This window comes from Clytia hemisphaerica, unplaced genomic scaffold (genome assembly GCF_902728285.1).
Source record: "Clytia hemisphaerica strain Z4C2 unplaced genomic scaffold, Clytia hemisphaerica genome assembly, whole genome shotgun sequence".
NCBI lineage: Eukaryota > Metazoa > Cnidaria > Hydrozoa > Leptothecata > Clytiidae > Clytia > Clytia hemisphaerica.
The window spans coordinates 1,505,839-1,523,895 of record NW_027103595.1 but is presented as its reverse complement, the minus strand read 5'-3'; the positions used below and the strand labels follow the sequence as shown (position 1 = coordinate 1,523,895).

General features: G+C 35.6%; 3 protein-coding genes across 3 annotated transcripts in view; 1 reads left to right on the top strand and 2 right to left on the bottom strand.

Annotated features, from left to right (window-relative positions):
- LOC136801656 (mutS protein homolog 5-like) overlaps positions 1-18,057 on the top strand; it is a 63,438-nt gene that overhangs the window by 20,319 nt on the left and 25,062 nt on the right. Inside the window, exon 2 of the mRNA XM_067058300.1 lies at positions 10,354-10,538. Coding sequence (XP_066914401.1) covers positions 10,485-10,538 — 54 coding nt within the window. The 5' untranslated portion in view covers positions 10,354-10,484. The remainder of the gene's footprint in view (positions 1-10,353; positions 10,539-18,057) is intronic.
- LOC136801794 (uncharacterized) lies at positions 1,207-7,936 on the bottom strand. Its single transcript, XM_067058459.1, has 3 exons — positions 7,926-7,936; positions 7,675-7,779; positions 1,207-1,597 (listed from the first exon to the last, which is right to left on the bottom strand). Exons 1-3 carry the CDS (start codon positions 7,934-7,936, stop codon positions 1,207-1,209), a joined length of 507 nt encoding a protein of 168 aa, XP_066914560.1.
- Positions 11,742-17,015, bottom strand: LOC136801654 (uncharacterized). Its single transcript, XM_067058299.1, has 2 exons — positions 16,234-17,015; positions 11,742-14,668 (listed from the first exon to the last, which is right to left on the bottom strand). Exons 1-2 carry the CDS (start codon positions 16,766-16,768, stop codon positions 12,636-12,638), a joined length of 2,568 nt encoding a protein of 855 aa, XP_066914400.1. The 5' UTR covers positions 16,769-17,015; the 3' UTR covers positions 11,742-12,635.

The following is an 18,057-nucleotide window of genomic DNA, read 5'->3' as shown; positions in this document are numbered from 1 at the left end:
ATCAAAATGCTTAAAATAATACATTTCGAGCCAGAAAGACATGATTTCGTATGTGATTTAAAAGGAATAACTACTGCCACTTGAAGAAATATGTAGACAAAAATGTGGGTCTGATTCTTTTTCGGCGGATAAAATCATCAACCTCTTACTTTTTTAGTTCTCAAAAAAAAAATAAAAAAATAAAAAAATTGAACTAACATAATTTTAAAGAAAATGACAAAACGGCAGGTCAGATTGGAATATATCCTTGCTTGTAGAATATTGGGGATAAACGACTTTCGGACATATGCAATATTCATACTATGTAAAAATAATGATAATAATAACAACAAAATAAAATAGACGAGAATCGATTTACTACTGTCAGCTCATATTTACGGATTGTTAGCAAATAAATATTGAAAACATTTGATATTTTTTATAAGATTGATATCTGAAAGATTTGAACCAGAACTATGACTTGTTATTTAACTTAATGACTAAATGACGCATAAATTGATCTTCAGATTAATAACTAAGCAATAAAAATGTAACCCCATGTTGAATCTTCGACAATAATTCATATAACCCTGTTAAAAGTTTGTCTTGGAGATGGCTAAGTGCAAATTTCGAGGTAGATCTTGTACATAATTCCTTAATCTGTTTTCACCGATGTTTGCGATCTGTTGTCATTGTCATTTTTGTGAATCTCGGAGTGTGGACATTTTATTGGCAAAAACTATATATTTCTAGCCAAACACTGATATACAAAGAAAACTAATAATTTTCATTGAGAATTATAGAGTACCTCTTAAGTGGGATTTGGCACTGCTTCCCAGTATTCGTCAGACGAAAGGCTTACGCGCGAGTCATTACATATAACAGGAGTAAATCATAAAATTATATGGTATCATTTGAAAAACGATTAGATGGAACGAAATCAAGGATCTAAGTAGATGCTTACGTCAAATAAGTAGAACGACAAAATGCGTTCCAGATAGAACGATTACTGTATTAAAGATATAATGAATTTCAGGCAATTCAATTTCTCAATGTTATTCTTTTTATGTTGCTTTAAAGAAAATATACGAAAATAAATTTAGATAACATGCAATGCGCACCAAAGTACAGTAACGGTGAATTCAATAAAATGAAATAGTAGCGTTGATTTATTTGATAACGGAAAATTATTTAAAACAGAAAAACATTTCACATCTTAAAGCTATTTCAAATGCAAATACTCTTGAAAGAGGCAGGAAGGGTAGAAGTCGAGGGCAGAGATGAAGAAGGGGCAAAAGTCGAGGGCAGGGATGAAGAAGGGACAGAAGTCGAGGGTAGGGATGAAGAAGGGGCAGAAGTCGAGGGTAGGGATGAAGAAGCGGCAGAAGTCGAGGACAGGGATGAACAAGGGGCAGAAGTCGAGGACAGGGATGAAGAAGGGGTAGAAGTTGAGGATAGGGATGAAGAAGGGGCAGAAGTTGAGGACAGGGATGAAGAAGGGGTAGAAGTTGAGGACAGGGATGAAGAAGGGGCAGAAGTTGAGGACAGGGATGAAGAAGGGGCAGAAGTCGAGGGCAGGGATGAAGAAGGGGCAGAAGTCGAGGACAGGGATGAACAAGGGGTAGTAGTTGAGGACAGGGATGAAGAAGGGGCAGAAGTTGAGGACAGGGATGAAGAAGGGGTAGAAGTTGAGGATAGGGATGAAGAAGGGGCAGAAGTTGAGGATAGGGACGAAGAAGGGGCAGAAGTTGAGGACAGGGATGAACAAGGGGCAGAAGTCGAGGGCGGAAGAAGAAGGAGTAGGGGTCGGCGTCAGAAGGAAGAGGAGATAGAAGTAGGTTACTGTCATAGATACAGCTTAAAGCCAACATTCAGCCCATCTCTCGCTTATTCTAAAGTTAACGAGATGATTAATTTTGAAGGGCAAAAAGAAAATGTTTGAAATATTCTTCCAACGTATAGACAATGCTACACCTTGCTTTTATTTTCAGGAGATTGGATGAGAAAAGTCGTGGGGCAAACAATCGGACGAGCCGAGCAAATTGAAAACGACAGAGTTGGTATGTGTCCTAATTTCGAGATCAAGTCAAACAATGGCCGATTCAATGCCAAACCATGCGTTAATTCCGATTATAACAGACGTGAAAATTATCTGATAAGATGAATGAAAACGCAATATGCTGACCGAAGGAGGACAAAGACAAAGGAAGCAAAGGTCGCATGTAATCAGATTATAGTTGATGATAACGTTACGTATATATTTTACTAGATCATCAGGGTAGATCCCCTTCCACACATGCTCTTAGTGTACAGGCTTGGACCCGACTATTACTATTACAATAAGTGTGAAACCTGACTCGTAAAATTTGTGTGTCTTTTTCTTCCTATCCTCTTTGAGGGGGGTGAGTGTCTCATTTTGGAGAAATAGTAAATAAATAAAGTTATTTTCGGTTCCAAGATAAGAAAATAAATGAATTTATTTACGGTTTCGGATAAAATGTCGATTTTGGTTTTAATTTGCGTTCCGAAAATTAAAGATCAGAAGCGTGCAGTTCAAAAGGGTGTTCTGAGTGATGCTATTCACACGTCGGCAAGCTCTCAACTAGTAACTTCTTGCAAACTCTAGCAACTTCGCCACAGTTCCATTAGCTATTAGTTACTTCCCTTAGCAATTTATGTAGATTTTAAGTAGACGATGATATATTATCATACATAAATAATTGTGAAGGAGTACATATACGGTGCGAGGGAGTACATATACGGTGCGAGGGAGCACATATACGGTGCGAGGGAGCACAAGACAAAAACTATTAAATCATTGTGTATACTTCTAAAAAATAAAGGTAAGTGGACAGTTAGAAGAGGATGAGGGTATCTGACTATGAAGCATAACTCGAATTTTCAATTCCTTACGGTTTCTTCCAAACAGCTCAGTTTTCAGAGGCAGTCTGGGCACCCAAATTTGACCACCGGGGTTTGGAAGTTTTTGTCCGGGGGATGTCGAAATTTCAGTTGATGATAACCTTGTGAGAATCGAAGTGTAAATGGAAGGAATGTGTTTGTGATAATAAATATGTGACATGAGTAACGTATAATGGTATGCAAAGGATAAGAACGGGTGTATTTTTAAGCGTGTGAAGTGGATTTTTATGTAAAGATGAGTAGCTAATATTTCTATTATATTTAGTATTTGGTAAGGAAAATAAATGTATTTATTTTGAGAGGCTTGGACCCGACTATTACTATTAGAATAAGTGTGAAACCTGTCTCGTAAAATGTGTGTGTCTTTTTCTTCCTATCCTTTTTGAGGGGGGGGGGTGAGTGTCTCATTTTGGAGAAATAGTAAATAAATAAAGTTATTTTCGGTTCGAAGATAAGAAAATAATTTCACTGAAGATTGACATCCTGGATGGCATGAAACTTTGAGTATGAAATTAACTCAAATCTTTTACTCAAACTACCTCGTATAAAGAGAAAAGAACTTTTCATAAATTACGTCAAAAGCAACGCTTACCTCGTTTTTAAAATAATTGCTACGGTACTTTAACGGGACACATTTTCGCGGTTGGAACGACCAAGAAAGATTCTAAAAAACTCTAAAAAATAAGAAGTGTCCAAGCCATAACAACATATGTATTCATTTTTGAAGCCTTCGGATGTTCTTATTTTTTTGGGTTTTAAGCCTAAAAATGGTCCTAAAATGTTCTTAATTTCACCATTTTGTGACCATTTTTACCTATTTTCCTAAGAAATTGGCTGTTCTAGAGTCAGCGAAGCCTTAAATTGTACTTAACTTGTTCTTAACATTTTAGCCATCGAAGCCTTATGTTCTTATATAGTTTGTTCTTATTAAAAAAAGTGTAACCCTCAAGCTTTTAATTTTTCACTCTGATCGAATGAGGTATGATCAGGTTAACACATTTTAATCTTTTCCTGTAATTTGATTAATGACGTCATTTTTGATAAGCTGTGAACGTCTCTCCCGATCACGTACGCTTATGTTATGTCTTAAAGTAACGGCACTTTGACTCATTTAAGTAATGTTCTCCAAAGCTGATATGACCTCAACTAATCTGTTTGTCTACATTTACACGTTTTTTTATAAGCAACATGTTTATAAGGAACTTGAGGCTGAAAATGGTACGAAAAATAAGGAATTGCTAAGTAACTGCTCAGGCTGAGAATAAGCAAATAAGTTAAGAAACAGTAAGAGTTTAACTAGCCTGGATATCCAAGCTCAAAATTTTAGAAAAAACAAAATTTTCCTCAACATACAAAGTTCTAAAATTATAGAGCTTGGTCTCCCTAGAGAATGAAAGTGCAAACCCATGTTTCCATAACTTTAACCCAGGGCAGCAAAACATAAATCAATAAAAAGCAGCCTTACAAGATCTAAAACCATTTAAAACATCCAAAGATTACACCAGAGTCCATGAACAAGTTTGCATGCATTATCATGACCAACCATGTTTTCTTGGAAAATGAACTTTCCTCTGTTTTTTTCTTTTTCATGTTTTCATGTAACAGAAAGCTCTCTTCACTAGCAAGTGGAGGACTATCCTATTTTTGCTTCAGAATTGCTCCGCGCCGTGTAGATTGGTCCTTACGGCTTAAGCGAAGTGAGCGCAAGCAAGCGGATTGCAATGCAAAACGCTCTAGGGAGGCCAGGCTGTAAACCAGAACATAAAATATCAAAAACTAGACTGTGAAATAGTTTACAGCCTGGATATACAGGCTAGAGTTTAACTTGAACTTGTACGCGTTTACAAAAACCTAAATAAAATGTTCACAATATAAAATATTGATGAAACAACATTCAATAAGCGACTTTTTCTGTATTGTAGTCAGCACAGCATCAAATCAGTCCAAACTTAGCAGCTAAGTAAATAGTCTCGAGCTCCTGAGAAGGAAATTTGAGGCTAAAATTCTCTGAAAAAATAAAGAATGAAAGTGCAAACCCATGTTTCCATAACTTTAACCCAGGGCAGCAAAACATAAATCAATAAAAAGCAGCCTTACAAGATCTAAAACCATTTAAAACATCCAAAGATTACACCAGAGTCCATGAACAAGTTTGCATGCATTATCATGACCAACCATGTTTTCTTGGAAAATGAACTTTCCTCTGTTTTTTTCTTTTTCGTGTTTTCATGTAACAGAAAGCTCTCTTCACTAGCAAGTGGAGGACTATCCTATTTTTGCTTCAGAATTGCTCCGCGCCGTGTAGATTGGTCCTTACGGCTTAAGCGAAGTGAGCGCAAGCAAGCGGATTGCAATGCAAAACGCTCTAGGGAGGCCAGGCTGTAAACCAGAACATAAAATATCAAAAACTAGACTGTGAAATAGTTTACAGCCTGGATATACAGGCTAGAGTTTAACTTGAACTTGTACGCGTTTACAAAAACCTAAATAAAATGTTCACAATATAAAATATTGATGAAACAACATTCAATAAGCGACTTTTTCTGTATTGTAGTCAGCACAGCATCAAATCAGTCCAAACTTAGCAGCTAAGTAAATAGTCTCGAGCTCCTGAGAAGGAAATTTGAGGCTAAAATTCTCTGAAAAAATAAAGAATGAAAGTGCAAACCCATGTTTCCATAACTTTAACCCAGGGCAGCAAAACATAAATCATAAAAAGCAGCCTTACAAGATCTAAAACCATTTAAAACATCCAAAGATTACACCAGAGTCCATGAACAAGTTTGCATGCATTATCATGACCAACCATGTTTTCTTGGAAAATGAACTTTCCTCTGTTTTTTTCTTTTTCATGTTTTCATGTAACAGAAAGCTCTCTTCACTAGCAAGTGGAGGACTATCCTATTTTTGCTTCAGAATTGCTCCGCGCCGTGTAGATTGGTCCTTACGGCTTAAGTGAAGTGAGCGCAAGCAAGCGGATTGCAATGCAAAACGCTCTAGGGAGGCCAGGCTGTAAACCAGAACATAAAATATCAAAAACTAGACTGTGAAATAGTTTACAGCCTGGATATACAGGCTAGAGTTTAACTTGAACTTGTACGCGTTTACAAAAACCTAAATAAAATGTTCACAATATAAAATATTGATGAAACAACATTCAATAAGCGACTTTTTCTGTATTGTAGGGGCTCCCCCAGGGGCTGGCGTGACGCGTGAATGACCCTTTTTTCTGTCGTGAATACGTGAATTGGACTTTTTCAACGCGTGAATACGTGAATTGAGATATCCGCGTGAACGTGAAAATAAGATTTTACCAGCGTGAATTCGTTAATCGAGATTTTGAGCGTGAACGTGAAAAGCAAATTATTGTCTAAAACAAAACTGAATAAACCTAAATATGTAAAATTTTCTCCCTTCGCTCGCATAATCCTTGATATCATATTGACCTATTGCCATTGTAAAATTATTCAAAATAATCAAAAATTGAAACAGAAACAAATATTTTTTCCTTATTTTTCTAAGGGCGCATTTTGTGATGCAAATATTGCATCCAGCGAGAGTGTTTTGAGCCAAAACAAAAAAGTCTAAATGAGAAAATTTTCTTCGTCGGCGCTAATGATGGTCGTCTTTTCTGTAATCGCTTATATTGTTACTAAATGCAGTACACAAAATGATACCGCATGAACTTGGAGACTGTAAAGGGTATTTGATTCTTCGATAATTTACAAAAGTAGGTAGATAGTTCTAAAAAAATTTATATGATTGCATCATCGAACATTCAGAAAAAAGCTCTTGTGACGCCGCACCGTGTAAAGCACGTACGTCACTCGCCGTACCAGATTTGTACCAGTAAATGGTCAGTGTTGAAAATAATCAAAGATTCTGAATGAATTGTTTGACCAAACAAGGCATATTAGGGTAACAATATAGTGTGTTAAGGCCGTTTTCTCAGCAATGAAAGAGTGAAAGTTGTCAAAAAATTTTCGCGCTCGCTTCGCTCGCTTTTTCCTTTCCACAGCTTTTCTTCAATGAGTCAGGGGGTCAAACTTTGGAATTTGCGTCCTCTGGTTGTACCACCTCTTTGAAGCTCGCGACTTTCCAGACCATGAATTTGGGCCAAACCTCGATTTAAATTTATTCTCAAAATAAAATATATTTAGGGCCTGCGACGAAGAAAATTCGGGGGGAAACCTTAAAGCTAAGGCTTCACTTTGCACTTACCTCCCTTAAAAAGTAAATTCAGGCAGGGTTTATACCACCGTACGCCAAAGAGGTAGTTTTTTGTGACCTTGGCGTGATAGACGTGATAGACAGACCTTAAACATTGCCCTATGAAAGCTCCAATAATTGTAATAGGTCTTAAGGTTGACGCTGTCGAGAATAAGGTCAAAAAACTGCAGAAAACTTTATGTATGGCCATAAAAAGGTCAAATTTAGCCCAATAAGGTCACAATCGTTTAACAAAAGAATTAAAAGCAAAATCAGCGCGTGAACGTGAAAATGGTTTTTTTCGCGCGTGAATACGTGAATTGGCAAAAAAATTTGCGTGAATACGTGAATTGAGGGTCGACTGGGGGGGCCTCATTGTAGTCAGCACAGCATCAAATCAGTCCAAACTTAGCAGCTAAGTAAATAGTCTCGAGCTCCTGAGAAGGAAATTTGAGGCTAAAATTCTCTGAAAAAATAAAGAACTCCAGTCTCGGAGCAAAGTTAAAGGTTCCTTATAAAAGAAGGTGTATTAAAAGTAACAGCGTGTTTGTTTCGATATCAAACGGGACAGGACGAATTATATATGTTTTGCATGAGTACAGCTTTTTCCGGTTAGCCGTTTCGTATAAAAAGTCACCAAAATTTAGAGTAAACAAATCATCCCATTGGCTAAAAGCAAAAACATAAACAAAACAATGTGCAGAGTACGAGAATAATGTGCTTTCTGTGCTCTTACTCTTTACATTTCTGTTTATGTTTTTGCTTTTAGCCAATTGGATACTTTGTTTACTCGAAATTTTGGTGACTTTTTATACGAAGCATTCATTTTTAAGTATAACAATCATTCTTTCAAAATAAACCAAATTCATCTAATTCTGATAAATCTACAGGTCAGAATCCTCATTTTAAATGACGACCGTCTCCGATTCATATACTGTAGCTAATTTTAGCATTCAATCTAGCTCAACTCACAGAATCTCGCTAACCGAAATACACTTCTTTTTTTTTATAAGAACCAGTAAATTTTTGCTGAGGCTCGGCTGTTCTTATTTTTTTGGCACTTTGAGCCTCAAATTGTTCTTATCTTGTTCTTATTATAAGGTGTAATTGAGGTATTTTAGCCGTTATACCCAATTTTTACTACTTTAACCCCTAAGTTGCTTGAAATTGAGTAATTTCAGCCTCAGCATTGTTCTTATTTTTTGGCATTTTCGAGCCTCATTGTTCTTATAAAATTGTTCTTATTAAAAAAAAGTGTAGACCGACACACGGTAAGTTTTTTTCAAAATATCAAAAACGCCTGTGCTACAGGCTAGAGGAAATTAAAACAACATCCTCTCCAGAATCCATTTACACTCTCTCTAACGTCAATATGTCAACACTTAAACCCACTTAAAACTGAGTATTGTTTATTTAAAAGTATGATTCATTCAGTTTGCGGCGTGTATAAAATATTTAAAAAAACACAGAGAATAACGCTCTTTATTGGACTTTCAAGGGTGGTTGAATTTTTATCGTATAAGGGAGCGTATTGAAGAGTAGAGCGTAGTTCATGAGAATATTATCGAAGATTCTTAAGTCGGACGAAATTACTACGAAATTACAAGTTTTTCATATAAGAATAAACTTTATAAGAACATAAGGCTTTGATGGCCAACATATTACAAAGGACAAGTTGATAAAATTTTAAGGCTTTGTCAACTCTAAAACATTAAATTCCTTTACACAACATTACTCTCAAAATGGTGAAAATAAGAATATTTTAAGGATATTCTTCTCTCTCTTCTCTCTCTTCTCTTCTCACCTAAATCAAACTTTTTAACCCAAGTTCACCCCGGGATCTTTTACAACGCCCACGGTGGAGTAGGAATCACAACGCAAGCAGACATTGCAACCCTGCAGATGCGAGCTGCCGAGCCATGGTGCATACCACGACACTCGAACTACACGGGAGAACGGATGTCTTCGCCGGTGTAGAACCTCCTGAGTGTCACGGCACACCACAATGTCTGAAACACCCATTTGTAACACCTATTTGTACCGCCCACACAACTATTGTATCCCATGTTTGAATACATCTTCAATCTGTATCATTAAAGTATCTGGAGACAATTTAAAATATTTGGTGTACGAATCGTCCTGTTATGTCTTTCAGGCTTTATCGACTTCAATTTAAGCCACAGTTGTGTTTTTATAAAATCCCTCCTGACGCCCACATAATGTAAAACCCGCCCATCCCTAACTCACATTTATAGTAACACATAGCTGCTAAACCATAAGAGCCTATTCATGATAGGCACCACTGGGAGAGTCTTCTGAGAGCTTTTAAATTTTCCACCCAATACATCACTCAAACAATAGAAAAAGTGACGTATTGGGTGGAACAAAAACAGAAAAGTTGCCTAATTTCGTGAAGTCATTGCAGTGGTGCATATCATGAACTAACCAAATAAAACTTTTTCGGCTATTTTACAATCTATCCACTATACTACTAAAAATCCTACACAAATGGCTTATCAAACGCCCACTTTAAACGCGCTTCCACCCTTGTATCAATCCCTTAAAATACCAACACGTTTTCAACACAGATATCTTATTCAAAACACTAGATAGAGCTACTCTATTTTTCCCAAAAAACGGCAGGTGAGGCAAAATAATCCGCCATCTTTGCTAGAAACCTTTGTTTTCACTGTCGATGACTGCAAATTTCAAATTTGCAAGGATCTCGCTATCTATATTGTGACGTCACTTCATTTTGCTTTAGATAGGGTAGGAAAAGCTTCATCTAGTGTTTTATATAAGATATCTGTGGTATTCAAGTGCAATCATTTAAAAAAACAACGAGAACCCATTAACCAAAAAAAAACCGCGATTTCACAATTTGTGAAGAGTATCAGGAAATCTCTTCTGTTCTGGCATTTCATAATTCATAGCTTCTAACGTCATTAAATAACATTCTTGAAATACCAAAGCAACTATTTTGGGAACGGCTTAAACATTTGTGTGTCCTGGATCACTCAGTCATCTCCTTCTAATTTGAACCTCTTTTATTCGATTTTTTTTGGAATTCGAACTAGAACATTAATCACCTCAGTTAGAAAGTCAATACTCTTCGTAATTCGAATCTCATAATTATTCGATGAAAATTTTTGGTCTCTTTCAGATGAATTTTAAAATCGCAAACCTAAAAATCCTTCAAGAAAACTTCCAATTTTAATATTTTCTTCTTTTTTCTGAAATCAGGGATTTTGAATGGAACGAAATCGCAACAAGGCCATCAACTTCTCAAAACTTGGTTTTTACGACCGAGCACAGACCTAAAAACCCTTGAAGAACGACAAAAATGCATCAGCTTTTTTACACAAACAAGAAATATGGAAGCATTGAACACTCTTCAAGATTGCTTGAAAAATACAAAAAATATTATGGTATGAAAAGGTTTTACTTTTTAATTCTTATTTAAAATTTTGATCTACAGTCAATAGACCTTATCGGATTTTTTTGATTTTTCTAAAACACCAATGCATTGTGGGATTGTTTCGGGGGTATTACATAATAAATCCCTCTAGGAATTCCCAAGAGATTTCTATTGTAATACCTCCGAAACAATGCATCGCTTTTTTAGAAAAATAGAAAACTCCGATAAGATCTATTCTTTCTAATTCAAACCTTTGTAATTCGAATTTTTCCCTAATTCAAACGAAAGGATTGTTACCCTTGGCTAGAAAATGGTATAAGATACTTTAATTTTTCTCTTATTCGAATACAATTCTTTGTCCCTTAAAGCTCGAATTAGAGAGAGGCAACTGCAACTTATTAACAATGTACAGTTTAGTAATTTGAAAGATAAAGAGGTAAGCAAATCTATCTTCAGCCTCGGCCTGAACTCGACCTGTGACTTTACCAAAATATCCAATGTTGCAAGGTTGGCTGAAACTATTAAATATATTATAACAGACTATTTGTCCTCGAATCGCATACACGCTTTTATCAGGGTGAAAATGGGCCAAATCGTAAGAATACCCTAAGAATACCCTCTAGGATGAGTTTTACAATTTGATAAGAATACAGTCATTTTTTATTTGGTTAACAGAAAAAACTTTTTCTTTTATTAGACTTAAATTGAAACTTTGATGCAGAAATATGATTTTAGCTCCCAATGTGCGCACTCAAAAGTTCCAAACTCTCAAATAGATAATTTCTCATGTTTGCATAAAAATCAAGTCTAAGAAATGCTCGGTACCGGCAATTTATTCAACCAAACAACAAACACTAAATGGCGCGAAACGACGAGGCGAAAGATAGGCTTGATCGATCAAATTGCCGGCACCGAACAATGGTTTACTCATTAAAAATGGCAGATTATTTTACTTCAGCTAGGGATGGAGTAGTGAGCGAGATATTCCAAAAACTTAGATTATGAGCTCAGTGCACTGGTATCAATTTAGGATCAAAGAAGTCAAAATAAAGCATAAAATATTAAATTCAAAAAAAAATATATATATATGACAATTAGTTTTACATTTTGTTAATAAAAATCTGTAGAAGTCGAAATGGGTAACGAGAAATGGTAGGGGTTGGTAGAAAACTTATTAGAGTATTGGAATATGGAATTGAAGGACAAGCTAGATTAAGGTGGGTGTATGTCAAAACAAATGTGCGTTCTGAGATGTATTGATATTGAAAGACGCGAAAAGAAAATGAATTATGATAAACTAGGTTGACAGAACAAAGCTTGAAACTATAACATAATTGGAATTTGAAAAAAATCGAGATAAACTCGTTCACAGGCCCCATTGAGAAATATCTATTAAAAATTAATTCAAAAATAATATGATATCATCTTCCATGTTAGCTTAGGTATCAAAAACAAAAATAATTGAGCATCGGGACTGAAAACTGAGACTAAACTGAAAAAAAGGTTTGGAGCTTAGATGAAAGGTATTGAAGTTGTATCGAGGTTACTGTAAGTTAATATAAAGGTGAGTTCTGAGGTGAACACGCTTTTTTATAAGAACCAGTAAATTTTGACGTATATTAAAATTGACAGACGCGAAAAAAGGAGTTAGGATAAATTGTAAAAATTAAGCTAAAGATATTGCTAACGATTGAAATATCTATGAAATATTAACTAAATTGCTACTAACGATTGAAATATCTATGAAATTTTACCTAAAATGCTGCCAACGATTGAGATATATCTATGAAATGTTAACTAAATTGCTGCCAACGATTGAGATATATCTATGAAACTTTACCACAAAAATGATGACAGAATGTATGATTAAAAGTAAATAGAAATTATGTTCTCATCTTCAATTTTTTCACTTCAGCTGAGTTAGAAATCTGAGAATTTCTGCATACCTGTCAGAAATACTTTGGGGAGCCTGAAGCTTTCAAAAATGGTCGGATTTTCCGAGTTGAACCCGGTGCTCTGTGATCGTTCGACTATTAGTCAAAAAAATGACAATGAACAAGTGTGTTAAGTCAGAATTTATTAGTATTTTACTGCTTAAACAATTTATTCATAAACCGTTTTTATATGGACTATGATTCATTGCTTTTAAGAGTTCCTTACTTCGGACAGTATCGTTGTGGTTTCCTCCGAACGTTGAGGTTTGTCTTCTAAAGACGTCTTCTAGTATAAGTATCGCTTCTTGGTAATCATTTTGTTCATAATAACAACTAGCCAACCAGTATCTGGTATTCAGAGTATCCTCGTGGTTTTCACCCAAAGTGCAAGTTCGTTTCTCACCTACGTCCTGGAAAATTGGTATGGCTTTTCGGTAATCATTTTGATCATAATAACAATGAGCCAACCAGTATCTGGTATTCAGAGTATGCTCGTGGTTTTCACCCAAAGTGAAAGTTTGTTTCTCGGCTGCATCCTGGAAAATTGGTGTGGCTTTTCGGTAATCATTTTGATCGTAATAACAAAGAGCCAACATGTGTCTGGTATCCAGAGTATTCTGGTGGTTCTCACCTAAAGTGGAAGTTTGTTTCTCACCTACATCCTGGAAAATTGGTGTGGCTTTTTGGTAATCTTTTTGATTGAAATAACAAGCAGCCAACCAGTATCTGGTAGTCAGAGTATTCACGTGGTTTTCACCTAAAGTGAAAGTTCGTTTCTCACCTACATCCTGGAAAATTGGTATGGCTTTTCGATAATCATTTTGATCGTAATAACAATGAGCCAACCAGTATCTGGTATTCAGAGTATGCTCGTGGTTTTCACCCAAAGCGAAAGTTTCTTTCTCACCTACATCCTGGAAAATTGGTATGGCTTTTCGATAATCATTTTGATCGTAATAACAACGAGCTAACCAGTGTCTGGTCTCCAGAGTATCCACGTGGTTTTCACCCAAAGTGAAAGTTTGCTTCTTACCTACATCCTGGATAATTGGTGTGGCTTTTCGGTAATCATTTTGTTTGTAATAACAACCAGCCAACATGTATCTGGTAAAGAGAGTATCCTTGTGGTTTTCACCTAAAGTGAAAGTTCGTTTCTCACCTACATCCTGGAAAATTGGTATAGCTTTTCGGTAATCATTCTGATTGTAATAACAATGAGCCAACCAGTATCTGGTAGTCAGAGTATCCACGTGCTTTTCACTTAAAGTGAAAGTTCGTTTCTCGGCTGCATCCTGGAAAATTGGTATGGCTTTTCGATAATCATTCTGATCGTAATAACAATGAGCCAACCAGTATCTGGTATTCAGAGTATGCTCGTGGTTTTCACCCAAAGTGAAAGTTTGTTTCTCGGCTGCATCCTGGAAAATTGGTAAGGCTTTTCGGTAATCATTTTGATCGTAATAACAAAGAGCCAACATGTGTCTGGTATCCAGAGTATTCTGGTGGTTCTCACCTAAAGTGGAAGTTTGTTTCTCACCTACATCCTGGAAAATTGGTGTGGCTTTTTGGTAATCTTTTTGATTGAAATAACAAGCAGCCAACCAGTATCTGGTAGTCAGAGTATTCACGTGGTTTTCACCTAAAGTGAAAGTTCGTTTCTCACCTACATCCTGGAAAATTGGTATGGCTTTTCGATAATCATTTTGATCGTAATAACAATGAGCCAACCAGTATCTGGTATTCAGAGTATGCTCAGGGTTTTCACCCAAAGCGAAAGTTTCTTTCTCACCTACATCCTGGAAAATTGGTAAGGCTTTTCGGTAATCATTTTGATTGTAATAACAAAGAGCCAACATGTGTCTGGTATTCAGAGTATTCTGGTGGTTCTCACCTAAAGTGGAAGTTAGTTTCTCACCTACATCCTGGAAAATTGGTGTGGCTTTTTGGTAATCTTTTTGATTGAAATAACAAGCAGCCAACCAGTGTCTGGTATCCAGAGTATCCACGTGGTTTTCACCTAAAGTGAAAGTTTGTTTCTTAATAATATCTTCATAAAGAGGAATAGCTTCGGCCCACTTCCCATTTCTCCGTAGATTATATGCTTTTCTCTTTATTTCATCTATATCTTTGCTTTCATCCGGTATTGTTTCTTGATTTTCAACAGTGTTCTTCGCCAAAGGGTTGTCTTTCTTTCGAATATCTAAAACTATAAGCGTAATATTTGTTACTAGCCGGTACCCGGCGTCGCACGCCGGTTAAGCTGTAGCTGAACGCACTAAAAGTCCTTTGGATGTTGAAGCTGGCTTTAAAAAGCGATCACATAAAAGAAATATCTACAACGTTTAACTCTAACCTTCCCCTGGTGTCTTATCTTTTAACCATGGATCGTTTACTGCCCCCCCCCCGTGACATAATTTTTTGTTTAAGTCAAAAGTTATCAGAAAGAGCATCGTTTACTGTACCAGTGTCGTTGAAACGACTCTGCAGGTAGTTATTTTTCTCGCTTGGCTCGCATTATATATGCCGTCCAGTTTAAATGACAATTTTTCAGGAAAAAGTGGGAAGGTCATAAAGAATAGTGCAACTTTTTATTTTTATCAGATCGAAAAAATATAAAATTCTAAGTTGCTTTTTTAAACCCTTATCATAACTTTTCGAATTTAAACATAAAAAATGACGTAGGTACACACTTTTTAACAGTAACGACGGATTGAATATTTTTATAAGAAAAAAGAAGTGAACTAATTTTTTCTTATGCTTTATATCGCCCTTTGAATGCTGTTGTTGGGCCCTTGTTGTCCACAAACCTTTTTATGTTTTGATTTACTTTTGAAATATTATTTTCTATGAAATGAAATTGTTTTGTTTTGAAAAGAATTCGAATGTCATTAATTTTAAAATACGATCGTTAAATACATTCAAAAACATTTAAAACAAAAGAAGAGAGAAAAAGGCAAGTCTGGGCAGAAGATAAACTTACTAAATGTAGATGGGCCTAATAAGGCTTAATAAAGTCTAAACCAAGCTCTATCCGATCTTTTGCAAATGGCGCGAATCCAATAGAATACATTTGTGGAGCAAGAGACTAAAAGTCATATTTTAAAACACAAGCAAAGCGAAAACGAAAGTGGTGACACACAGACACACAAAGCACCGCTATTAATATATAGACTAGAGGCATTGGCCTGGGTATTGTAATTTTGTTTAAAGCCGAGAAATTGGGACAGAAATTTTGGACATGAAATCGACAATAGATTTATTAAAAAAATTACTTTGAAACCCACAAGAGCAACAAAAAAGATTCTACTGTGGTCTGTATTAAACGCGGTGTATGAGAAATTATTCAGTGACTGTTTGTGCCTACAAGTATATAACAATTTTAGTAATCGTCAACCAACATGAAAAATATTAGCATTTTGATTGGCTAAAAATGCGTTCAAAAATGTTATATTTCATATTTTACACGAAGAAAATACAGGTTTTATTCAATACAAATTTGACACGCTTATTCCTTGGGTGAAATAGGGGATATTTATAGGGCCTGGGCAATACTTTTTAAGTTTGTTTGGCCACAATCTGACCTATTAATAATTTAAAGCTACCAAAGTTGAGCCCAAGTGCGATGCGCACGTTCGACTATGTTTATAATCAAAGTTAACGTAGTTATCAGGAGAAAAATAATTTAGTGGATGGTTATTTTTCATGAAGCTTAAAAACTTAGTTTTGCTGGCCTTTATCGATACAAATTCTACAAAAGGAGAAAAAAATTACCTTTCAATTCATTCGTTGTCTCTTCTAATTTATTTGGGAAGATTCCTCTGGACGTCAAATCTTTTTCCAGAGATTTGAGTTGATTCGTCAAATACTTTTCATCATTGATATCACCAGACAAGTCAATATATAATTTGGTTCCTAGTGTTAATCCTACATTCCCTTTCCAATCATTAGTGTTTTCCATCGATGGATCAAGAAGTACAGCTACCGTTGGGACTTTCGTGCTGGCGTAATCGAATTCAGCTCGACAATTATCTCTATCAGTACCGCAGACCACTTTTTCGTGGTAACGTTTTGTAATGAAAGCAATAAAACATTGGGTGTTTTCGATCCCGTTTGCCATTTGTTCTCGTACGTTACCAACCATTCGTTCATTGTCGAACCAAGTTACGTATCCCAATCCTTTGATCGCCTCGTTGATTTTCTCGACCTTTTTGTGATTAGTACCATCTTCACCCCAATCGTGAGATAAAAATACATCTGTTTTTACACAAGAATTTAGTTTTTCAGGTGATGTAGAAGCAGCAGCCATCTTGAACAATCTTCTATGCTTCCTACTTCGCTCAAAATTTCTTCTTTCAACTTATGTGTACAAAACCGATACGAGAAGGTTCTAGAATCCTATTTTGTAAAACCTAATTAGCAATGCTCATAATCAAACTAAGCTGACCTATTAAGTCTGAATTAAATAGCTTAAAAGGTTTCATTATATATATCTTGGCCCATTTGCTTTACTAGACAAAGGAGGAAAGATAAGCTTGTTTCCCTCCCGCTTCGTGCAAACAAAAGTTTTGAGAACATTCTATCGTTAATTACGCTTTGAAATAATCCTTCATTCTATATTAAAGTAAATACACACTTTTTTTATAGGAACCAGTAAATTATGGCTCAGCTGTTCTTACTTTTTTGGAATGTTCAGGCTTAAATATTCTTATGATGTTCTTAATACGTTCCTTTACTGAAATCTGAGGCTTAGGACTGTTTTTATTTTGTTCTTAGGTTTTGGCCAATTTTCAACCTCGTGTTCTTATGAAAATTTTCTTATAAAGAAAAAAGCGTGCAAAGCCTCATTGAATAATAGGTAGTTTTATACGTGTTTTTTATAAGAACGTCCAAATTTTTTAAAACCTTCGAATGTTAAAGCCTAAAAATGTTCTTGAGATGTTCTTATTTTTTCAACATTTTCTGAAAACTTTTGTGTAATTCTCTAATAAATTGGGTGTTTTTGAGTCTGCAAAGCCTTAAGATATTCTTAACTTTTCTTAATATTTTGGCCATTGAAGCCAAATGTTCTGTCAAAGTTTGTTCTTATAAAAAAACGTGAATCCCTTAAAACAATTCATCTCACTATTTTCGTATTCTAAAGGGGTATTGTCGATCCAAATTTTCTCTTCAAAATATAGTTGACAGCTGGATGTCCTCAGGTTGCTAGGATTAAATAAATTAATGAATCAATAAATCAACAAAGACTTTTTCTTTATTGTAACCCTGATTAAGTTTTTCTTGTCCATCTTTGGGTTGTCAAGAAAAATAAAAAACAATCACAGGCCACCTGACCCCCTGATTACTTAAAAGAAAATATGGAAATGAATTTACTTGGATTACTGTCTGGAGAATTTCCAAACGTTTTCGAGCCAAACTTATTTTGTATGTACACAGACCAAGTATCTACAGCTAATTTCAAAATTTATTGCCTTAGAAGCGATGCGATAAACTTATTGGGCTATTCCATTTTATATCCAAACAGGGGGTAGGTGAATTTTATATCCAAACAGGGGGTAGGTGAATTTTATATCCAAACAGGGGGTAGGTGAATTTTAT

What these genes read in the sequence shown, in the direction of transcription:
- LOC136801654 (XM_067058299.1), bottom strand. Translation starts at nt 16,768, where the DNA reads ATGGCTGCTGCTTCTACATCACCTGAAAAACTAAATTCTTGTGTAAAA. An exon ending in GACAACGAATGAATTGAAAG is followed by an intron (nt 14,669 to 16,233) that starts GTAATTTTTTTC and finishes TTACGCTTATAG; the next exon opens with TTTTAGATATTCGAAAGAAA.
- LOC136801794 (XM_067058459.1), bottom strand. An exon ending in TATATAATTCGTCCTGTCCC is followed by an intron (nt 1,598 to 7,674) that starts GTTTGATATCGA and finishes AACTACTACCCC; the next exon opens with TTGTTCATCCCTGTCCTCGA.